A 19360-nucleotide genomic window follows, 5' to 3' on the forward strand; every position below is an offset into this window, starting at 1 on the left:
CTAAAATTCTGCATAAATGATGTCACTATCTACCACCAAACATACCAATCAATACCATGCCCATAAAATAACAGAGCAGCTGAATCATGAGGCGAATGGATCTGATATGTTGTTTAAACTATCTACAATAAACAAGACCAGCTTGTCATTTTAAAAGTTTATTCAAACATATTCAAGAAAACTTAGGTTTTGGAACTTTATTAAGCAAGCATTTTAAAAAGTCATAAAGAAAGTTTATTCAGCATTTATAAAGAGAGCTTAAATCAGGAAAATATTATTCATTAGCAGAAATAAGTGAAAAAGAGCATTTCCAAATCCTAACTAACTCTCTGTCTCTACTCTCATCGCCTGAAAACAAAGTCTTTTAAAGTCACCTTTCCTTACATGTATTCATCGGACAGCAGAACACGACCCTCTGGAATCAAGAAGCGTAAGCCAAAAATCTGCTCCTAGAGCCTATTCTTATACCCTAAAACTATGGATAAACTAACTAATTTCACATACCATCAGCTGAATTCTGGCTCCCGATTGGCTGAACCACCTCACACCACAGTAAATTGTGACATCTTCCACCTCAGGTCCAGGCTTTTACACTAACCCATTGTTCATGCACAGAGTCCTGGCGGCACTTCCTTAGGCTGCTACATTTTGTCGCAAAGATTGTTCATGTAGTGCACAAAAATGCCACGACTCACATTCCTGGCCTTGAGCCTGTCCGTTCTGAGCTTCTGGTGGCACATTAGGAAACCTTTCCACAGAATCGCCTTTTGCAGTTCTTTTCAAAAACTTTTCACAATCAAAGTTCATAGGCTTCTCATCCTTTTCAAAATACGTTTTTCTCATGTGGCTTTTCATCAGCAGGCCTCTTTTCAGAAAGCATCAATTTTCTGCGCCACTTTGCTTGCGTCACTGCGCCACTTTTAGCTCGCGTCACTTTTTCAGAAAACTATTATTTAAACAAACACAAAACAATAATTAATTCAGGTAATGAAAGTCATTCTGTTTCCAACCTACATAGCTAATGTTAACCCATTAGTATAAGTCACCTAGCAGAAGCACATAGAAAAACAGCACATTTAAAATATACCATTCTTCATGAGGTCCAGCAGGATTCTTTATATATCTGAAAGAGTAAAAAGATAGACGAACACAACATGGATAAACAGGCACAACATAGACAAACACATAAGCACACACAATAAGCACATGCCATCAATTAATCAGCCTCAATGTTGACAAAGTCAATAGGACAGACAAAACAACATTAGTTATGAATTATTAAACAAACTTGCAAATGCAACATAAAGCACATTAGTCCCATGTAATGATGAGGAATTTTACTCTAAATTGGTTTAGTACAACAATTCATTAATAAATTAGTTCACGTTACAGAGAATTAATTTCACGAGCCAGAATAAAATGAATTCTGAAACTCGCTCCATCAACTCCCTCATCTGGTGATTTAAAAATCACCAAACAACACCCAAAAGTTAGAAAATTTTGAACCCAATTTAGACGTCACACTTTGAATTCTTTCAGTATTAGTCTCCCTAAACCCCTGTTTCTGCTGTCTGGTCAACACTTTCAAACTGAGCCCTTCGCATCTCTTCTAACTCATATTCCTTCTCCTGTTCCTTCCTGAGTTTGTAAATCCTCCTCTTTTCTCTCTGATGCTTCTTCCTCTTGTGAATCATGCAACTAATTTTTAACAGCAATATCACTATAATGATGACAATTACTGGATAGAGCACTTTGCCAATGATGGAGCCACCAATTTCTGAAAACCATTCTTTTATTGCCTCCATTCTTTTGCCTATTCGTTCAGTGAAACTTTCTTCTTCCAGAGGTACTATTTCTTCGTGAAACTGTGTAATATTCTTAATAAGCGTCTCTATATTCCGACTCTTGTCAGGAATATAAGTACAACAATGCTGGACATGCAAGACCCCACAGACTCCTCCCTCTATTGCAAGCAGAATGTCTAATGCAAGACGATTCTGCATAACCATGCTTCTGGTAGCAACCAGTTCTGTATTGACCAATTGAAAACCACTTGCAGTATCTGTTGACAATCTATCTACAATTGTAGAAACCTTTCTGATTTTGATTGAATTCATGGTAATTCCTACCATAGGAATGACAGCACCAAAGATGTCTCCCAGGACTTCTGTAAAGCTTTCTCTTTTGTACCTATTCAGGTGTTCACCAAATTCGAATGTACCCTTTTCATTTCTGTCAACATAAAAAAATTTTGGAAAAAATAATCCAAGATAACATGTCCCATACCAATGGTCTGGGAGGCTAAAATATGCCTTATTGCCGCAAATAAAATAAATTTCAGGAAACATTGGATCCTTACCACCTTTAAATCCCCATCCCCCTATGATACGATAGGTATCCTCACATTGACTAGCACCCACAAAAAAGTTACCATAAAGTGTGTTATCTCTTCTAATGCAAAATTTACCACTAACTGGTTCATCTATATGAATAGCTGCATTGGTGTTAACGCCATTTAGTTTAGTAACCTCCATTTGCCAGTACTTAGACTTAGCATGTTTAAGCATCTCATTTCTCTTGTAAACAGCCCTTCTCTCCTCAACCATATTTAGGAAAGTCTTTTCTTCTGCTCTCATTTTGCATGTTAAATTATTTCTATAGGCATACTCATAATTAAGTTCATTAGTAACTAAAAAGAATTCCCTCATCTGTTTCGCTGGCTTTACTTTGTTTAAGCTATTTACAACTTTGAGATTTGCAAAAACCTCATCAAAGTCTGAGTAATAATACTCCAGACGACCAGTTTGATAAAACAGGCTGGCAATTACACTGCAAGTAATGCCATAAGTGAGAGGTAACATGTTATAAGTAACCCCCTCTGAAACAGAAGCAGGCAGCTTCACACAGACATAACAATCTTTAACATTCATTACTTTAACATATTCAGACAGAAGCCTTGAACATGAATTGCTAGAGAAATCTCCAAAGGATCTATCTTGATGGATCTCTGGATTATGCTCAATAACTCTGCTAGACTTGCCAGCATGTTTCTCATGTTTAGTCTCTACCTTACTTGTTATGTTAGTCTTAAGTTTCTGTTTGTCAATACCAAAAGGGTACACTACAGCTAATATTAACCAAACTAAAATTAATAAAACCACACAAATTGAAGACATTTTGCAACATCTTCTCAAAATAGAACACCTTGAAGTATCTGAACTAGGCATTTTTGAAAAACGATCAAAATTAAAAACAAAAATTTTAAATAATGTAAGTTTACTAAAATGTAAATGTAAAACTAAACTATATCCCCCTTTTAAATTTTTTTTTTTAAAAGAAACCCTAAACAGCTTTTCTTCGACCTTGCGTCACATGAATATGTGCTTTCCAGCTAAACACAATTTCTTCGACCTAAAGTTACCTAACACATTTTCTTCCGCCTTATGCCAGGAAATCAAAACCCTTATCTAAAACTAAACAGCATCAGTCATCATCACTAGCTTCTTCCACATCTTCTTGACTACTGCTTCCCACTTCAACAATTGGCGGGATGATAATGTAAGTCCACTGTGGGGACTTATATTTCTGATTTGGCTGTATTGCTCTTTTTGTTTTACGAGTGATTACTTCAATCTTTTTATTATTTTTGTTTTTCTTATCAGAATCACCTCCCTGACTAGATACTTCGTTGATCTGCTCTTTTGTTTTCTTCACCAGTTTGAATTTCAAATTATCTTCAGGCCAAATATCTCCTTTTCTCAAGATTCTCTTTTTTGGCACGTTTTCATTACATTCAGCTTTCCAAGCTCTTTTTCTGAATTTTCTTATTTCAGATTCTTCATCACTTACATCAGTGTCTGTATCTGAGACTTCAAATCTGTACCTAGGAACTTCTTTACTCAGCAGCTTAACTCCATTAGGAACATCATCCTTACAGCTGGTACTTGGTAATTCTTCCTCTTCTTCAGGGATCACCTTTAGCTTCCCAGTTTCAGGTTTCTTGCTCCTGCACACAGAGTTACTTCTTTGCCTTTCAATACTCTCCTGGATTAGATCTCTATCTTGCTCAGAATCTTTGAGATTCTTTTTCTAACAGATCTTCATCAACACCTTGATCTCCAGTTTCGATACCCAGATCTTCTTCATTCAAGTTCTGATTCTCATCTAGATTCTCCTGATGTTGATTTTCTTGCTGATCATCAGACTCAGGATCTTCAGGGTCCCCTTCTGAATCTGAATCAGTTGTTGTCTCACTATCTTCATCAGAGTTTTCAGGAGGTGGTACACGAATAGTATGGCTCGCATGCACCCACCTTTTCAGCCCTTTACATTTGACTGCATTTGTTGTGACCAAAATGACTTGTCTTGCTTTTTGCCACCTTGGTACTAAACAATTTCTTCTTCGATGAACTTTAGTCCTCACCCAGTCTCCAGGCAACAAATCATGTGCTTGTTCTTTCTCCTTTGTAATTACATCTGTTCCCACCTGATGAAATACAGAATTAACTACATCAGAAAGATTCTGACAGTATTCAATGATTGCACTATCATTAATACTCAATAGTTTGCCAACTGGAACAAATGCTTACCTCATTACTCTACCCATTAGAATATCATGGGGACTAAGGCCTGTCTTTTTCTCTGGAGTGCTTCTCAATGACCTCAGAACAAGTGGAAGAGCATCTGTCCACTTCACTCCTGTGGCTAGACACATTTTTGAAATCCTGTTTTTGATAGTTCCATTTATCTGTTCAACAACACTTGATGCTTCTGGTCTGTATGCACAATGCAGCTTTTGCTCAATGTTTAAAGCTTCACAAACCAATTTCAGCAATCTGTTTTCAAAATGCGTTCCGCGATCACTTTCAATAGTCACTGGAAATCAGTACCTAGGTATGATCTCCCTCAAAAGTAATTTTGCCACAGTGACTGAGTCATTGTGACGAGTTGGGAAAGCTTCCACCCATCTTGAAAACAGACAAACAAACACAAGCACATATTTGAGCTTGTTATGCTTCGGCATGTCAATGAAATCCATCTGCAATCTGGTAAATGGACCACCCTCCTGTCCTATGGTTCCCATGCTTACAACAGTTTTTCTATTTGGATTCATTTGTTGACAGGTCAAACATCTTTGGCAAAGTGACTCTGCAATGATTCTGAATTTTGGACTGAACCATGTTTCTCTGAATAGTCTGATCATTGAATCTCTTCCTAAATGCCCTGGACCATGGTACATCCGTGCCATGTCAGCAATCATGCAGTTTGGCATTACAGGCCTTCCATCTTTGTAAACCCAAACTCCATCTTCCTCTCGCTGTCTACATTCTGCTTTTAACCATGTGTTTTTCTCTTCTTCTTCTGCCTCATCTTGCAATTCTTTTACCCCCTGCCATGTTTCAACTACAGAAATTAGCATGAGAGAATTCAACATGTGACTTTTGTCTTATTCCCGATTGATTGAATAATTGTTCTTTGCGCAGTACCTCGCGATCTCATCCGCATAAGCGTTGCCTTTAGTAATGTAATCTTCTCCCTTCTTGTGAGCAGCACACTTGACAACAGCAATTTGCTCTGGTAACTGAATGCCATCGATCAATCTCTTGATCAATTTTGCATTTCTGATTGGCGTACCTGCAGAGGTCAAATAACCTCTTTGAGACCATAGCTGTCCATAGTCATGAACTACGCCATATCCATACTGACTATCAGTCACTATGATTACCTTTTTACCAGCTGCTTTTTCACGAGCTCAAATTAAACCAATTAGCTCTGCAATCTGAGCAGAACGAATTCCATCAAGAGGTGAACCCTCAACAACATCTGAAACTGTACACACTGAATATGCTGCTCTCAGAATTCCTTCATCAGTTCTTAAACAGGAACCATCAACAAAATATACCAGGTCAGATTCAGGTAAAGGAACATCTTTTATGCCCTGTCGAGGTTTTGTACAGTAATCTACAACATCCAGGCATTCATGATCAATGTCATTTTCATTATTTACCTCAGTAACAACTCCATCTGGCAATAATGTGGAAGGATTTAGGTTCACACATCTTGCAATTGAAACATTATCTGATCCCAGAATTGTTTTTTCATATTTTGTCAGTCTGCTACTTGTTGAATGCTGAGTTTTGCTTCTGGTAAGAAGAATTTCAACTGAATGAGGTACATATACTTTTACAGGAAATCCCATAATGATACCCTCACTCTGTTCAAGACTTACACTTGTTGCAGCAACTGCTTTTAAGCAACCTGGCAAAGCTTTTGCAACAGGATCCAAAACAGCTGAGAAATATGCAATTGGCTTTCTCAATTTTCCATGTCTCTGAATCAAAACAGACAATGCACATCCTTCCCTTTTGCTGCAGTACAACTCAAACTCTTTCTCATAATCTGGCATACCCAAAGCTGGAGCTTCACATAAGCTTCTTTTTAATTTTTCAAAAGCCTCTAATTCAATTTTTGACAATCTGATTGGATCTTTTATGTCTGCTTTTGTCAGTCTTTGCAGTGGTTTCACAATTACTGAAAATCCACTAATCCATTGTCGACAGTAACCAACCATTCCCAGAAACATTCTGACTTGTCTTTGTGTTGTCGGAGGCTGTATTGCTCGAATCATTTTAATTCTTTCAATTGTCACTTGTCTTGTTCCCTTTTCAATTCTGTGTCCAAGATATTTTACTTCTTGTTTACAAAACTGCAATTTTGCAGGTGACACTTTATGTCCCTCATCTGCCAATCGATTTAAAAGAGTAATGGTGTCAGTTACACAATTTTCTCGTGTTTTTGCTGCCACGAGCAAGTCATCAATATACTGAACCAGTGTAGAATTTCCAGGCAATATCAGATCTTCCAGAGACTTCTTTAATAACTTATTAAAGATAGATGGACTCTCAGTATACCCCTGTGGGATACGACCCAATGCTAAAATGCGATTCTGGAACCTAAATGCAAAAATTTGCTGGCTCTCTGGATGCAATGGAACTGTAAAGAAGGCATTACACAGGTCAATGACCGTGTACCATTCTGCGTCATGCGGAATCTGATAAAGAATTACCGCAGGATTTGGAACAATTGGGCAGCATGGAACAACAATTTAGTTCATTTTATTTTAAATCCTGAACAATTCTATATGTTCCATTTGGCTTTTTAATACCCATAATTGGTGAATTACATGGGCTGCTCTCAATTTCTTTTAGCACACCTTGACTTATGAATTTTTCAATCACTGGAATGACACCTTCAATTGTCTCAGCTTTCATTTTGTATTGAGGAACATTTGGAAAATCTATTCCCTGCTTTACAGTAATTTTTACTGGATCTACATTTTTCATAAGACCCACGTCATTCCCAGTTAGATCCCAAATTTCTTGATTAACTGGCTTTTTTAGCTCTTCTGGCAAATCATTTTTATCAAAAACAGGAAAACATAATTTCTTTTCTTCATCGACCATCAACATTGTCAATTTATAAAGCCCATCTTCTTCTGATGTTTGCATTTCAATGCCATCTGGTGAGCAATATATCTTGCAATTCATTTTGCATAATATATCACGACCCAACAGATTCACAGGACTGCTGTCACAAACTAGAAACCTGTGTTTATCTTTGTAATTTCCAATTTCCACTTTTACTGGTTCTGTTAAACTTGTTTTAATTTGCTGATTAGCTATACCTACAAATTGGATGGACTCACCAGAGAGAGGAAGATTTTCTATTTCTGCTGATCTAACAGTAGAACGGGTAGCCCCTGTATCCACAAGGAAAGTGATATCAACATCGTTCACTTTACCATTCACAAATGGACCAGACTGATCTACTTCAAGAGTGAGTCCAAGCACACACACTTCTTCCTCTCTCAGGCACCGTCATGAATAATCTTTTGATGAATCACTCTCTTCTTTATTTTTCAGCCAAAATTGAGAAGCATTTGACATGTTAACTCTTGACACATTATTTACCTGATTACCTCCACAGAAACCTGTTTCGGGTGTAAACCTCTGAGCATTAGCACTATTAGGAAATGGTGCTTGTGGTACCTGACTCTGCTGAATTTGGCTCTGCTGTATCTGGTTCTGCTGAATCTGGCTCTGCTGATTTGCTACCTGTCGCTGTAGCTGTCGCTGCTGACTTAACTCGTTTAACTGTTGCTGTAGCTGCTGCTGTTGCTGCTGATTTAACTCACACTGCACCTGTGGATTCAATGAATTATTTTTAAAATTTCTGGGCGGGTTTTTACACTCGCGCTTCCAGTGTCCAATTTCGCCGCAATAAAGACATGGGAGCTTTTGTTTTAGCTCTTCAACATTTACATGTAAACAGTAACCTTTCATAAAATGAATGTACTGATTCTTTTGGTTCCTGATTTGTTCTGTCAATTTTAACCCAGTCCACTTCTTTCGGGGGAATTTTCCCTTTCAGCCAATACATTACTTTATTATATATGTCCATGACATCTTTTGATGGGACACCTGTAATTGTGTCTCGGGCAGGTTCTTCTTTTGGCCAATCCACAGAAATTTTGCATTCTATCCAAAGATCTGATGGGACAACAATGTCAAAGAATCCATCCAGATCAATCCACAGAACCTTTGACACCTTTATAAATCTGTCTACCTGTCGGTACCACTCAACTGGTTTTTCCCTCAGACGTGGAAAATCATCGGTAAACAGGAGAAAATCCTGTCTGGACCAAGGAACATGCACATACCCTCCTCCTGCTATTTCCCTCATTGGAAATTCTGAAACCACTTCATTTCTCAATCTTTTATCCTGTTCTTTATTCTTTGACCATTTTATTCTCCATTTACCTAATTCACCTAGTTTTCTGGGAAAACTTATTAATTCTTTTATATGGGCCATTCTTCCAGCAGCATTGGGATTGTCAATATCCCTTTCAGAAAAATCCACTCTGTAGTGTTTCTGCAAATGTTTCTGCTTACTCAAATCAATTTCTAATTCAGCAGCCATTTCTTCCAGTTGCTCATACCTGTTTTTTGTTTTCCACTGAATACTCTTACAAATAAAAAGAAGTTCATCATCCTGATACAATTTCAAACTGTCAGTACCAATTGTGCCAATAACCAATTCTTCTAAATCAGCTTTTAATTTTGCAACATCAAGCTTTTTATAATCAAGAGCTTCTGGGGACAACGCATTTTGGGTTAAATCTATTCTGTTTAGGCTTCTCTCTGACGGACCTGGATCTGATTCTGCCACAGATGGTGTTTGAGAACCTGACAGACTCCCATTTAAAGTTAAATTTGGCATCATAGATTTTTCTCTATGTATTTCTGAAAGTTCCGAATAAAATCTCTCAGCCACTTTTTGAATTTCTGCATTTAATGGAACTGTCAAAGCAGAATGTCTATTTTCTCCTTGATCGAAAACTGGTACAACAGGACCAATAGTTACTGGTACTGTCACTGCTTCCATGCTTTTTGTCAATTGTTGAATTAAATCTTCCTTCGCTTTATTGTAACTGGAAATTTCCGGCATGTCAGCAAGTATTCTTTCCTGATTTCTCACAAAATTATTTTCCTGTTGAGGAATTCCATTTTCTCTAGGTGTACTACAATTATTTATTGACCCTACTCTTTCAGGTAATTTTAAAAATCTGGGAGAACCTTCCTCAGCTTCCCTAGGAGGTGCACTTGGAGAAGTTCCTGTAGAAACTCTCGGGGTAGATTGAGAATCTACTTGATAAGGTGGCGGTTTGCGTTTAGTAGCATAAATGTCTTCTAAAACTGCATCATCTAATTCCTCATCAAGTCTCTTTTGAGCTTTCTTTTGTTCTAGATATTCAGTAATCATTATTCTCACTGGATACAGACCATCATACATGTCTGCCTTTCTCCAGCGTCTCACTTTGTCTTCATGTGTTTCTCTATTTAGAATATACTTTGAATATCTAGGTGCTAAGCATTTGCTTTCACGCTCAAGTTCCATCATCTCAACTTCCCATTCAACCAATGCCTCAAATTGTGTAGGTCTAAGCTGCGGCACAAGATCCATAATTTTTCCTCTCAAGTTTCTCAAAACTTTCATATTAAATGACCCATCTTCCGGTCAGACTAATACGCCATCATTTTTAGTATAATGCATCCAATTGTCAAACCAAATTACAGTATGAAAGCCATATTCGCCTTCCATATAGGCTGCGGGTGTTTTGTACTTATGAAGTAATTTACCACCACGCTTTTCAATTTTCTTGTCAGGTTTAAATACATTTTTCACTTTTTGAAACCATGAAGGCTTTTTTATCTCACTATCGTTCCAATAACTCATGATTAAAATCAAAATCGTTTATTCCGAAAGCTTCGAAATGTTTTCTTGGTGTTCCGCTATTCTAGCCAATCCGTGCACGAAAGACACCAACAAGCCAATCAGGTTAGGCTACGTCACCACCTTGCTCAACCAATAGAAATACAGTATTCAGAACTGACCAATCTGGTACCAGCTCGTCACTGTCACATAAACCAATCAGTGCGCTTTCTGTGACGTATGTTAGCCAATCACAGCGCGAACCGAAATGACGTACACTGCCGCTGCAGCTTCACTGTGTGTTACTCCGTAAACTCACCCCTCCTTCACAAAAATTTTCACAGCGCCATTTTAAACAATGCTTTTCCAATGAAATTTAATTAGTAACCACAAATAAACAAACCACTTGTCTGTTTCGCTAATAAAGTGATAGTTTTACAAACATTCAGAACTCTCTCCGCATAAAATAAACAACGCTATTTCTATACGATCATTCACGCATTCAAACGGAAACCCTAATCATACACACACAAAATCTTGGCAGGACTTAAACCAACCACAGAAAACGTCAAACGTTAATAAGAATAGACAACGCTATCTCACCCTTCTCTCAAGCTTGGATAAATCCTATTACTCTTTTCACAAAAAGTTTTAAAACGGGCTCACCAGGTCCCTATGCTTAATGATACAATTTCATAGACAATCCTCACTATTACATTCAATCGGTCACATCTAAGATCCCTAAACTTGTGTTGTACGTCCACAACACGTGATATATTCTATATATTCTATATTCTATACCACAATTTTGAAACAGAACAAATGCACTGTGTAACTCTTCTAGTCACACTCCTCTTTGCCGGCAAACAACCAGGAATTTTTCACACTGCTGGAAAAATCCTTTCGACTACATGCAACAAGTGAACAAACCTAACAACATATTTTAGACATGTATCCTATGTAATTAACATGTAACATGTATGTTACCATAGCAACCGAACTCTGCTACCAAAAACTGATCCGGTATTGCAAACAAAACAGGTGATGGACAGAATGTGGATCAATGTAACACATTCACCCCAGTCCAAAGATATGGGCCCAAATCCATCGTTTTTTTGCACTCCACACCACCCTGGGTTAGACAATGGCGATATGCAAATCAGCTCTGACCCTGTACCCCATGGGAACAGTCGAGTCCGAACTACAAAAGCCATGTCCTTCCCAGAACGGAATCAAGCATCCGAGGACCGGACCGGTTTCGAGGTAACACCTCTCATCAGCCCGGCTAGCTTGACTCCAGTGGTGTGGAGTGCCTGGGACCCACGTCTGAGCATCCCCAGCGCACTTATGGCGGTATTGCAAACAAAACAGGTGATGGACAGAATGTGGATCAATCTCACACATTCACCCCAGTCCAAAGATCTGGGCCCAAATCCATCGTTTTTTTGCACTCCACACCACCCTGGGTTAGACAATGGCGATATGCAAATCAGCTCTGACCCTGTGCCCCATGGGAACAGTCCAGTCCGAACTACAAAAGCCATGTCCTTCCCAGAGCGGAATCAAGCATCCGAGGACAGGACCGGTTTCGAGGTAACACCTCTCATCAGCCCGGCTAGCTTGACTCCAGTGGTGTGGAGTGCCGGGACCCACGTCTGAGCATCCCCAGCGCACTTATGGCGGTATTGCAAACAAAACAGGTGATGGACAGAATGTGGATCAATGTCACACATTCACCCCAGTCCAAAGATCTGGGCCCAAATCCATCGTTTTTTTGCACTCCACACCACCCTGGGTTAGACAATGGTGATATGCAAATCAGCTCTGACCCTGTGCCCCATGGGAACAGTCCAGTCCGAACTACAAAAGCCATGTCCTTCCCAGAACGGAATCAAGCATACGAGGACCGGACCGGTTTCGAGGTAACACCTCTCATCAGCCCGGCTAGCTTGACTCCAGTGGTGTGGAGTGCCTGGGACCCACGTCTGAGCATCCCCAGCGCACTTATGGCGGTATTGCAAACAAAACAGGCGATGGACAGAATGTGGATCAATGTCACACATTCACCCCAGTCCAAAGATCTGGGCCCAAATCCATCGTTTTTTTGCACTCCACACCACCCTGGGTTAGACAATGGCGATATGCAAATCAGCTCTGACCCTGTGCCCCATGGGAACATTCCAGTCCGAACTACAAAAGCAATGTCCTTCCCAGAACGGAATCAAGCATCCGAGGACCGGACCGGTTTCGAGGTAACACCTCTCATCAGCCCGGCTAGCTTGACTCCAGTGGTGTGGAGTGCCTGGGACTCACGTCTGAGCATCCCCAGCGCACTTATGGCGGTATTGCAAACAAAACAGGTGATGGACAGAATGTGGATCAATGTCACACATTCACCCCAGTCCAAAGATCTGGGCCCAAATCCATCGTTTTTTTGCACTCCACACCACCCTGGATTAGACAATGGTGATATGCAAATCAGCTCTGACCCTGTGCCCAATGGGAACAGTCCAGTCTGAACTACAAAAGCCATGTCCTTCCCAGAACGGAATCAAGCATCCGAGGACCGGACCGGTTTCGAGGTAACACCTCTCATCAGCCCGGCTAGCTTGACTCCAGTGGTGTGGAGTGCCTGGGACCCACGTCTGAGCATCCCCAGCGCACTTATGGCGGTATTGCAAACAAAACAGGTGATGGACAGAATGTGGATCAATGTCACACATTCACCCCAGTCCAAAGATCTGGGCCCAAATCCATAGAAGCCCAGGTTATGTGTTAACCTGGGCTTCTATAGGAATTCACAAGGGCATATTATCAAGCCCAATATCACCGCTTTACCGGCAGTTTCCTGCCAATAAAAGCGGTGATAATGTATCGCCCTTTCTTGATAAGGCCCCCAGTGTTTTGAAGCTAGCAAGCATTTCCATCCTGTATAAAGATTTTTCTTTGGCGAGGCTTGGGCTAGTAATTTCATCAGTGCCATGCCAAGTTCTCCATCTGCCTTGGAAACCAGGTCAAGATGCAGTCAGGAAATAAAAGACAGCAAAGTACTCTTTCTCATATAAAAAATTTATTTTACAGATATTTATAGACGTATATTATTACTTTCAAGGAACATGTTTGTTATGCAAGAATTATACAAGTTGGGTAGAAGTTTAGAGAATAGCGCCATTATGATAGTAGCCTGGTTTGCATCAAATCAAGAGCTGAGAAGATGTTTCCCATGTACTCCATTTTTGGAGATTCTTCTTTAAAACCATTAGCACTGCATTTGTATCAAACGGTGAGATGTACAACTTTCAAGGCAATAACACTGATATACATATGATTTCTTCTCTGTGACATGATTTAATTATTGTAATAATGAAAAAACGCAATTTCTTTTTATTTCAGGAAGTCGGCTCTGATTTGGAGGATGCAAAGTATCAATACGCTGAGCCTCGTCTCTCCATATATGGCCGTTCGCCAGAGGAGTGGACAAAGCTTGCCAAATGGTTCAACATGCACAGGGTCTATTCCCCAAATATGAGATGGATGATCCAGGTTCCCAGGATTTAGTATGTATTTTATTCCAGATCTTTCATACTCAAGTCGTAATATTCAATGGCATGTTTAGAGAATCATTTTATTTATTTATTTATTTATTTATTTTCGAGATTTTTATTGCGCATACAAATACCCGAAGGTGTCTCGGCGCATATGGAGGCTAAAACGATCAGACAGCAACTTACTGGTTAAACAGCCATGTTTTTAAGAGCCTACGAAAGCTCATCAGATTGGGGGCAGTTTTAATCGCCAATGGCAATAGATTCCAAAGTTTGGGTGTAGCCACCAGAAAGCGCCTGTCTAACCAGGTAGCAGTTCTTGTGCGAGGCACTGGAAGGAGGCAGGTGTTGGCGGATCTAAGCTGCCTCTTGGGGGTGTACAGCTGAAACGCTTCTGTCAGAAACTTAGGTCCGACGCCATGCACTGCCTTATAGGCAATACAGAGGGCCTTAAATTTAATTCGGCTCTCTACTTTTAGCCAATGCAGATGACGAATGGCGGGAGTAGTGGACTGGCGACGGGGGATGTCAAGAAGAATCCTTGCAGCCGCATTCTGTATGGACTGCAGCTTCAATATGACGAGTTTCTGAGTATTTAGAAAGAGAGCATTCCCGTAGTCAATTTTCTAGGTCTGCTGTCAAACAGGGACTATATCATGCTAGTATTATAAGAAAAAGTGTCTCGAGTAAATTGAAAATGACATGGCTGCTCATAAATACAAACGTCTGGGGTGGTAGTTTGTGGAGGAATATGCCCATGGTGGTGAGAGAGACACTCTTTACACTGCAGTTATAGGACCAGACTTGCTACACTGCAATGAAGGCCATACTAGTCAGCAAGTTTGGACTAATTCCTGAGAGGTGTAGGCTCAGGTTCAAGGGCAGCCACAAGATCTCACCACAAACATGGGTGGATTTCCTGGATTATGCCATCAAGGCACTGAAGAGCTGGGTGAGGGGCAGCAAGGTTGGTGATTTCAGGACACTACATCTTGATTTTGAATGACCACATGCTTGATATTTATTTTCCAGAGCTGCACTAACTCCTAATAGATAGCAAGTTAATTGATTTCATGAAACCTGCTGAGGAGGCGGACATCTGGGTCAGCACCAGATTGTCCAAGAAAGCATTTGACGGGACTTCCAAAAGGGTAGCCAGGGATCCCAACAGAAGAATGAGGGGGAGATACAAAGACAGAGTTCTTCCAAATGCCCCCCCCAAAAAACTCACAAGGGAAAGAGTCTGGTGCTCATTTCCAATCTGACCACCAGAAGAAAACCTGCCCCTACAAAGGTCAGCAGCCCAAGCCCATTAAGTGCAATGAGTGTTATAGGTATGAGTATTACAAGAGGGATACCAAGTGTACAAAAAGAGCACCACCTCCCACTGGAGGAAAGAATCCAGGGGTGGCTAGTGAAGTGCGGGGAAGAAATTTGTGCCGGTTAATTGGGGGGAGTTTCACAGGGTTACCCTAGTGTCTCTGGGTGACATTGAGAGGGCTGCTAAGATCCATGAGCTCTCGAATACTACACAGTGTAGGCAATGTGTGGATGCTCTGAGGGATACAAGAGCCAGTATGACTATGGTAAGGAGTCAGCTGGTTTTCCATGAGCATTTAATTCTTAAAGCGCCCCACCAGGTTTTGGTGGCTGACAACAGAGAGGGTCACTATCCTGTGGCCCTGGTTCCAATTGAGTGGGGAAGTTATAGGTCTTCTGAAAGTTTCTGTGAGCCCTTCCATGCTTGTGGACTGTATGTTGGGTAATGACCTTTCACACACTATCTGTAAAGTAGTGGAACTCAAGGCTCATGTTGAGATGGGTTTACGTGATTGGAGCAGAGCATTGACAAGTAACACTGCTGCCCAGGATGGGTGTCAAAAAGGGCTGGAGCCTGGAACAATGGCCCAGCCAGCTGCTACAAAGGGGAAAGGCAGTGCCCCCCCTGAGTGTTTTCCTAGTGAAATGGATGGGGCACTTACGGTGTCCGCCCGAGTGCCAACTGAGGTGGGCACTGCTTCCCTTGGTGACATGCCTAAACATACTTGCTGGATGGCATGTAGAAGGAGGACCCGCCAAGGAGGAGTTATGTAGGGCACAGATGGAGTATCCAACCCTTGAGGGCAGGAGGAAACAGGCTGAAGACCAAACAGAAGGTGATATCTGTGGGAGTTATCACATTTACTGGGAGGACAGCCTCCTTTATACTGATCCTAAGGCCCCTATGCATGGAAAAGCAAAGGCCCTGGTGGTCCCAAAGTGCTACAGGGCCTTCCTACAGGAGCTGGTTCATGAGATACCCCTGGCATGACACTTGGGCCAAAACAAAACCTTTGCAAGGCTTATCCCACATTTCCTTTGGCCCAAGATAAGTACATCCTCAGATGGATTCTGCAGGACCTGTGTAACCTTCCAGGCTATATCAAAGACAGGGTGAAGGCTTTAAGCCCTCCGTAATCCACCGCAAGTAATTGGTGCATCCTATGAGAGGATTGGCATTGACATTTTAGGACCTATGGATCCCAAGACTGCTTCAGACAACAGGTTCATCCTGGTTCTGGGGGATTATGCCACTTGATACCCAGAGTCAATCCCTTTGAGGACAATGACTACACCTGCAGTGGCAAAGACACTGATTGGGATTTTTGCCTGAGTGGGTTTCCCTAAGAGAGTTGTTTCAGGCAGGGGCACAAACTTCATGTTTGTTTATATGCAGTCAATGTTGAAGGAATGTGGAGGAACTTACAAGTTCTCCACACCTTATCATCCACAAACCAACCGGCTCGTTCAGAGATTCAACACGACCCTGAAGGGCATGTTTAAGGAGGCCTACATGAGGACTTGAATAATAAGTCTGACCTTCTATTGCCATCCTTCAGGCTCTTTGAGCTTCTGTTTGGGCAGTCTGAGTCGGATGTAGAAAGTCTGAGAGCAAGTTTCCAGGAAGAATGCCTGGGATGTAGTAAGCTACATGCTGGCCTTCAGAAGATGTGGAAGCAAGCTTCTGACAATGTAGAAGCCAGTCCGGCTGTGATGAAAGAGTAGTATAACCAAAATTCTACCTCTGTGGAATTTGGGCACAGCAGATCGTGTGGGTGATGGACCCGGTGGAGCCCAGGGCCATTTAGGACTATTGGGCTGGGCCCTTTGAGGTGATTGAGAAGAAGGGTAAGGCTACCTACCTGGTGGACCTTAAGCTCCCAGGCAACCCCACAAGGTGCTTGTTGGAAAGTGGTTTATTAGTAGGCGCAGGTAGGTACCTGCCACCAGTAATAAGGCCACAATCACAATAAAAAGTTTAGTCAAGGTCTCAATAAATTAGTCCCTTAAACAACCCTTGGCAGCTGGCAACAAGCAGGCAGGCTTAACTTAGGAGATAGGTGTGTAACAAAGTCATGGGTTCTATACACTTTCGTCCAGAAGTGTTTCTTGATGCAGGAAGGTGGTCCACAACACCAGCCAAGGGTTCGGATGCTCTGGGGTTCCTCTTGGGATCAGAGACTACATCTCCTACAATATACCTAGTCAATTCATGAAGCTTTTTACAATACTTGCTCCAAATGTCACCAAACAGCTGCAACATCTTCCAGAAGGTCTCCTTGAGGGTTTACAGTCCTTATAACACCATTCCAGTGGTCTAAAAGCTCTGAGATGGTCTTTGGGATGTTTGAATTACAATCCCCACAATGCACTTGGCCAATCCCTTAAAAGTCCACTCGCAGCATTTCAGACTGGGGACTACTTGGTGGAGATGATTCAGGTGGGCTCTGTTAACTTGTAGCTTTGAAGCCAGGCAAAGTCCTTTGGGCTGTAGTACCAGATTGTGCAGGAGGTGCAGTCCTTCAGAGTGCAGTCCTATGGGTGCAGACAACGGTTCCAGTAGGATAATCCTTCTTCTCCTTATGGTTTCAGGCAGTAAATCTAAGTTTCTGGGCAGCTCTCCTCTGGTGCAGATTGCCACCCAGGTGTATGACCACTTCTTGCACTTCTTGCACTTCTTGCACTTCTTGTCCTAGAAAGCACTATTTTTCCAAAATTTTTCCAAAATTCAAAATGGAGAAAGTCTCCCCTGAAGAGTTAGATGTGGCTCAGCCAACTCAGTGGTGTGGCTAAGATTCACTAACACTTCCCTTGCAGCTCCCCCACTAATCTAATTACTGTGGCTGTGTCCTATCCAAACTGTCATTCCCTCTTTGAAGACCAGTTTGGCCTCTCCACCCTCTTCCTGCTATCTGCTTCTGCTGTTTCAGTTCTCCTGCCACCGAAAGCCCTTTGTCTCTCTAGCAGGCCACTTCACACTCATTAAGACAGCTTGTCTCAGCCTGGCAGAGAATGGCCAATTATACAAGGGGGTCTGGAAGGCTGGATTTTGGTTCATAGAAAAGAAAGTTCTATAACTTATTTTCTGTATTAATTATAACACATATAACAACAGCAAGTTGTTGGATTTATCATAACTTTTTTATGTCCTCAAAATATATTATAGCTCCGTTCTATCAATAGTTATACTTTATTAAAGTATTCCCATGTTAGGCTATGGAGCCAATGCACTACAATGGGGAAAAACAAAATTAGCATTTTCCCCCACCAGGGCATATAAAACATCTTTTATAATGTCCCGGCGTATAGTTACAAGGTACCCTATAGATGGGGTACCTAGGGGAGACTATACTAGATCTAACTCCATTTGGACTGCAAAGGAGCCTCCAGGCACTGTACAAATACTCGGAGGAAAACTATCTTATCCCGAACATCGCGAAAACAAAAATAGTCCTGTTTTCAGGAAGGAAAAAGAGCATCAAATTCCATTGATCCCTAGGGGAAAAAAGGGTGGAAGTCGTAAATGATTACACTTACCTAGGTCGAATCTTTACTAAGACTTTACAGAATAGGCCCCACACTTTGAATTTGACCCGGAAATCGGAAATGCATGTGGGAGCAATTTTAAAACTGTACACCGCTTCTGGACAAAGACACTTCTTCTCCATGCTTAAGGTATATAGTGTAAAGATTCCACCAGTACTATCATACGCTCTGGAATATATACCAATAAGCCAATGGAGCTTTTTAGATCTAAAAGAAGGTAAGATCCTACAGAAACTCACAAAGCTGTCCCAGGCGGTACCAGTACAAGCCTTCCGCCTGGAGTTTTCATTTACTAGTGCCTATGCCAGAGGAATTGCTAATATCATCAGGTAGGCATACAACCTCCTACATGCAGATGAAGGAACGCTTCGATCCTTGCTCTCAATAGAAACATTTGAACGCGATTCATCGAAGCATATATTTACAAGAAACGTCTTAACTGCTTTCAAACTTTCAGAGACTAATACTAACTTGCTACTATCCTGGACACCAGCCCACCTGAAACTTTTCCTAAAACATTTTACCCCAAGACTCAGCTTTGACCTTGACGTTCAGCATTGTTTTAATTTATCTCTTTATAAAAATGTCGCTGAATCCATTGCTTTTAAGCACCCTCAACAGTATATAAAATGTAATCTTAATCACGGGGCTAGGAGATTGTGCTGCTCAGATTAGGA

The 19360-nt window shown here is 41.1% G+C and overlaps 1 protein-coding gene across 1 annotated transcript in view; it reads left to right on the forward strand.

Annotated features, from left to right (window-relative positions):
• The window catches only part of AMPD1 (adenosine monophosphate deaminase 1), a 488628-nt gene that overhangs the window by 249664 nt on the left and 219604 nt on the right, over window positions 1-19360 (forward strand). The window contains exon 9 of the mRNA XM_086923284.1: window positions 13666-13829. Coding sequence (XP_086779410.1) covers window positions 13666-13829 — 164 coding nt within the window. The remainder of the gene's footprint in view (window positions 1-13665; window positions 13830-19360) is intronic.

The sequence above is a fragment of the Lissotriton vulgaris genome, chromosome 5, assembly GCF_964263255.1.
Source record: "Lissotriton vulgaris chromosome 5, aLisVul1.2, whole genome shotgun sequence".
Classification (NCBI taxonomy): domain Eukaryota; kingdom Metazoa; phylum Chordata; class Amphibia; order Caudata; family Salamandridae; genus Lissotriton; species Lissotriton vulgaris.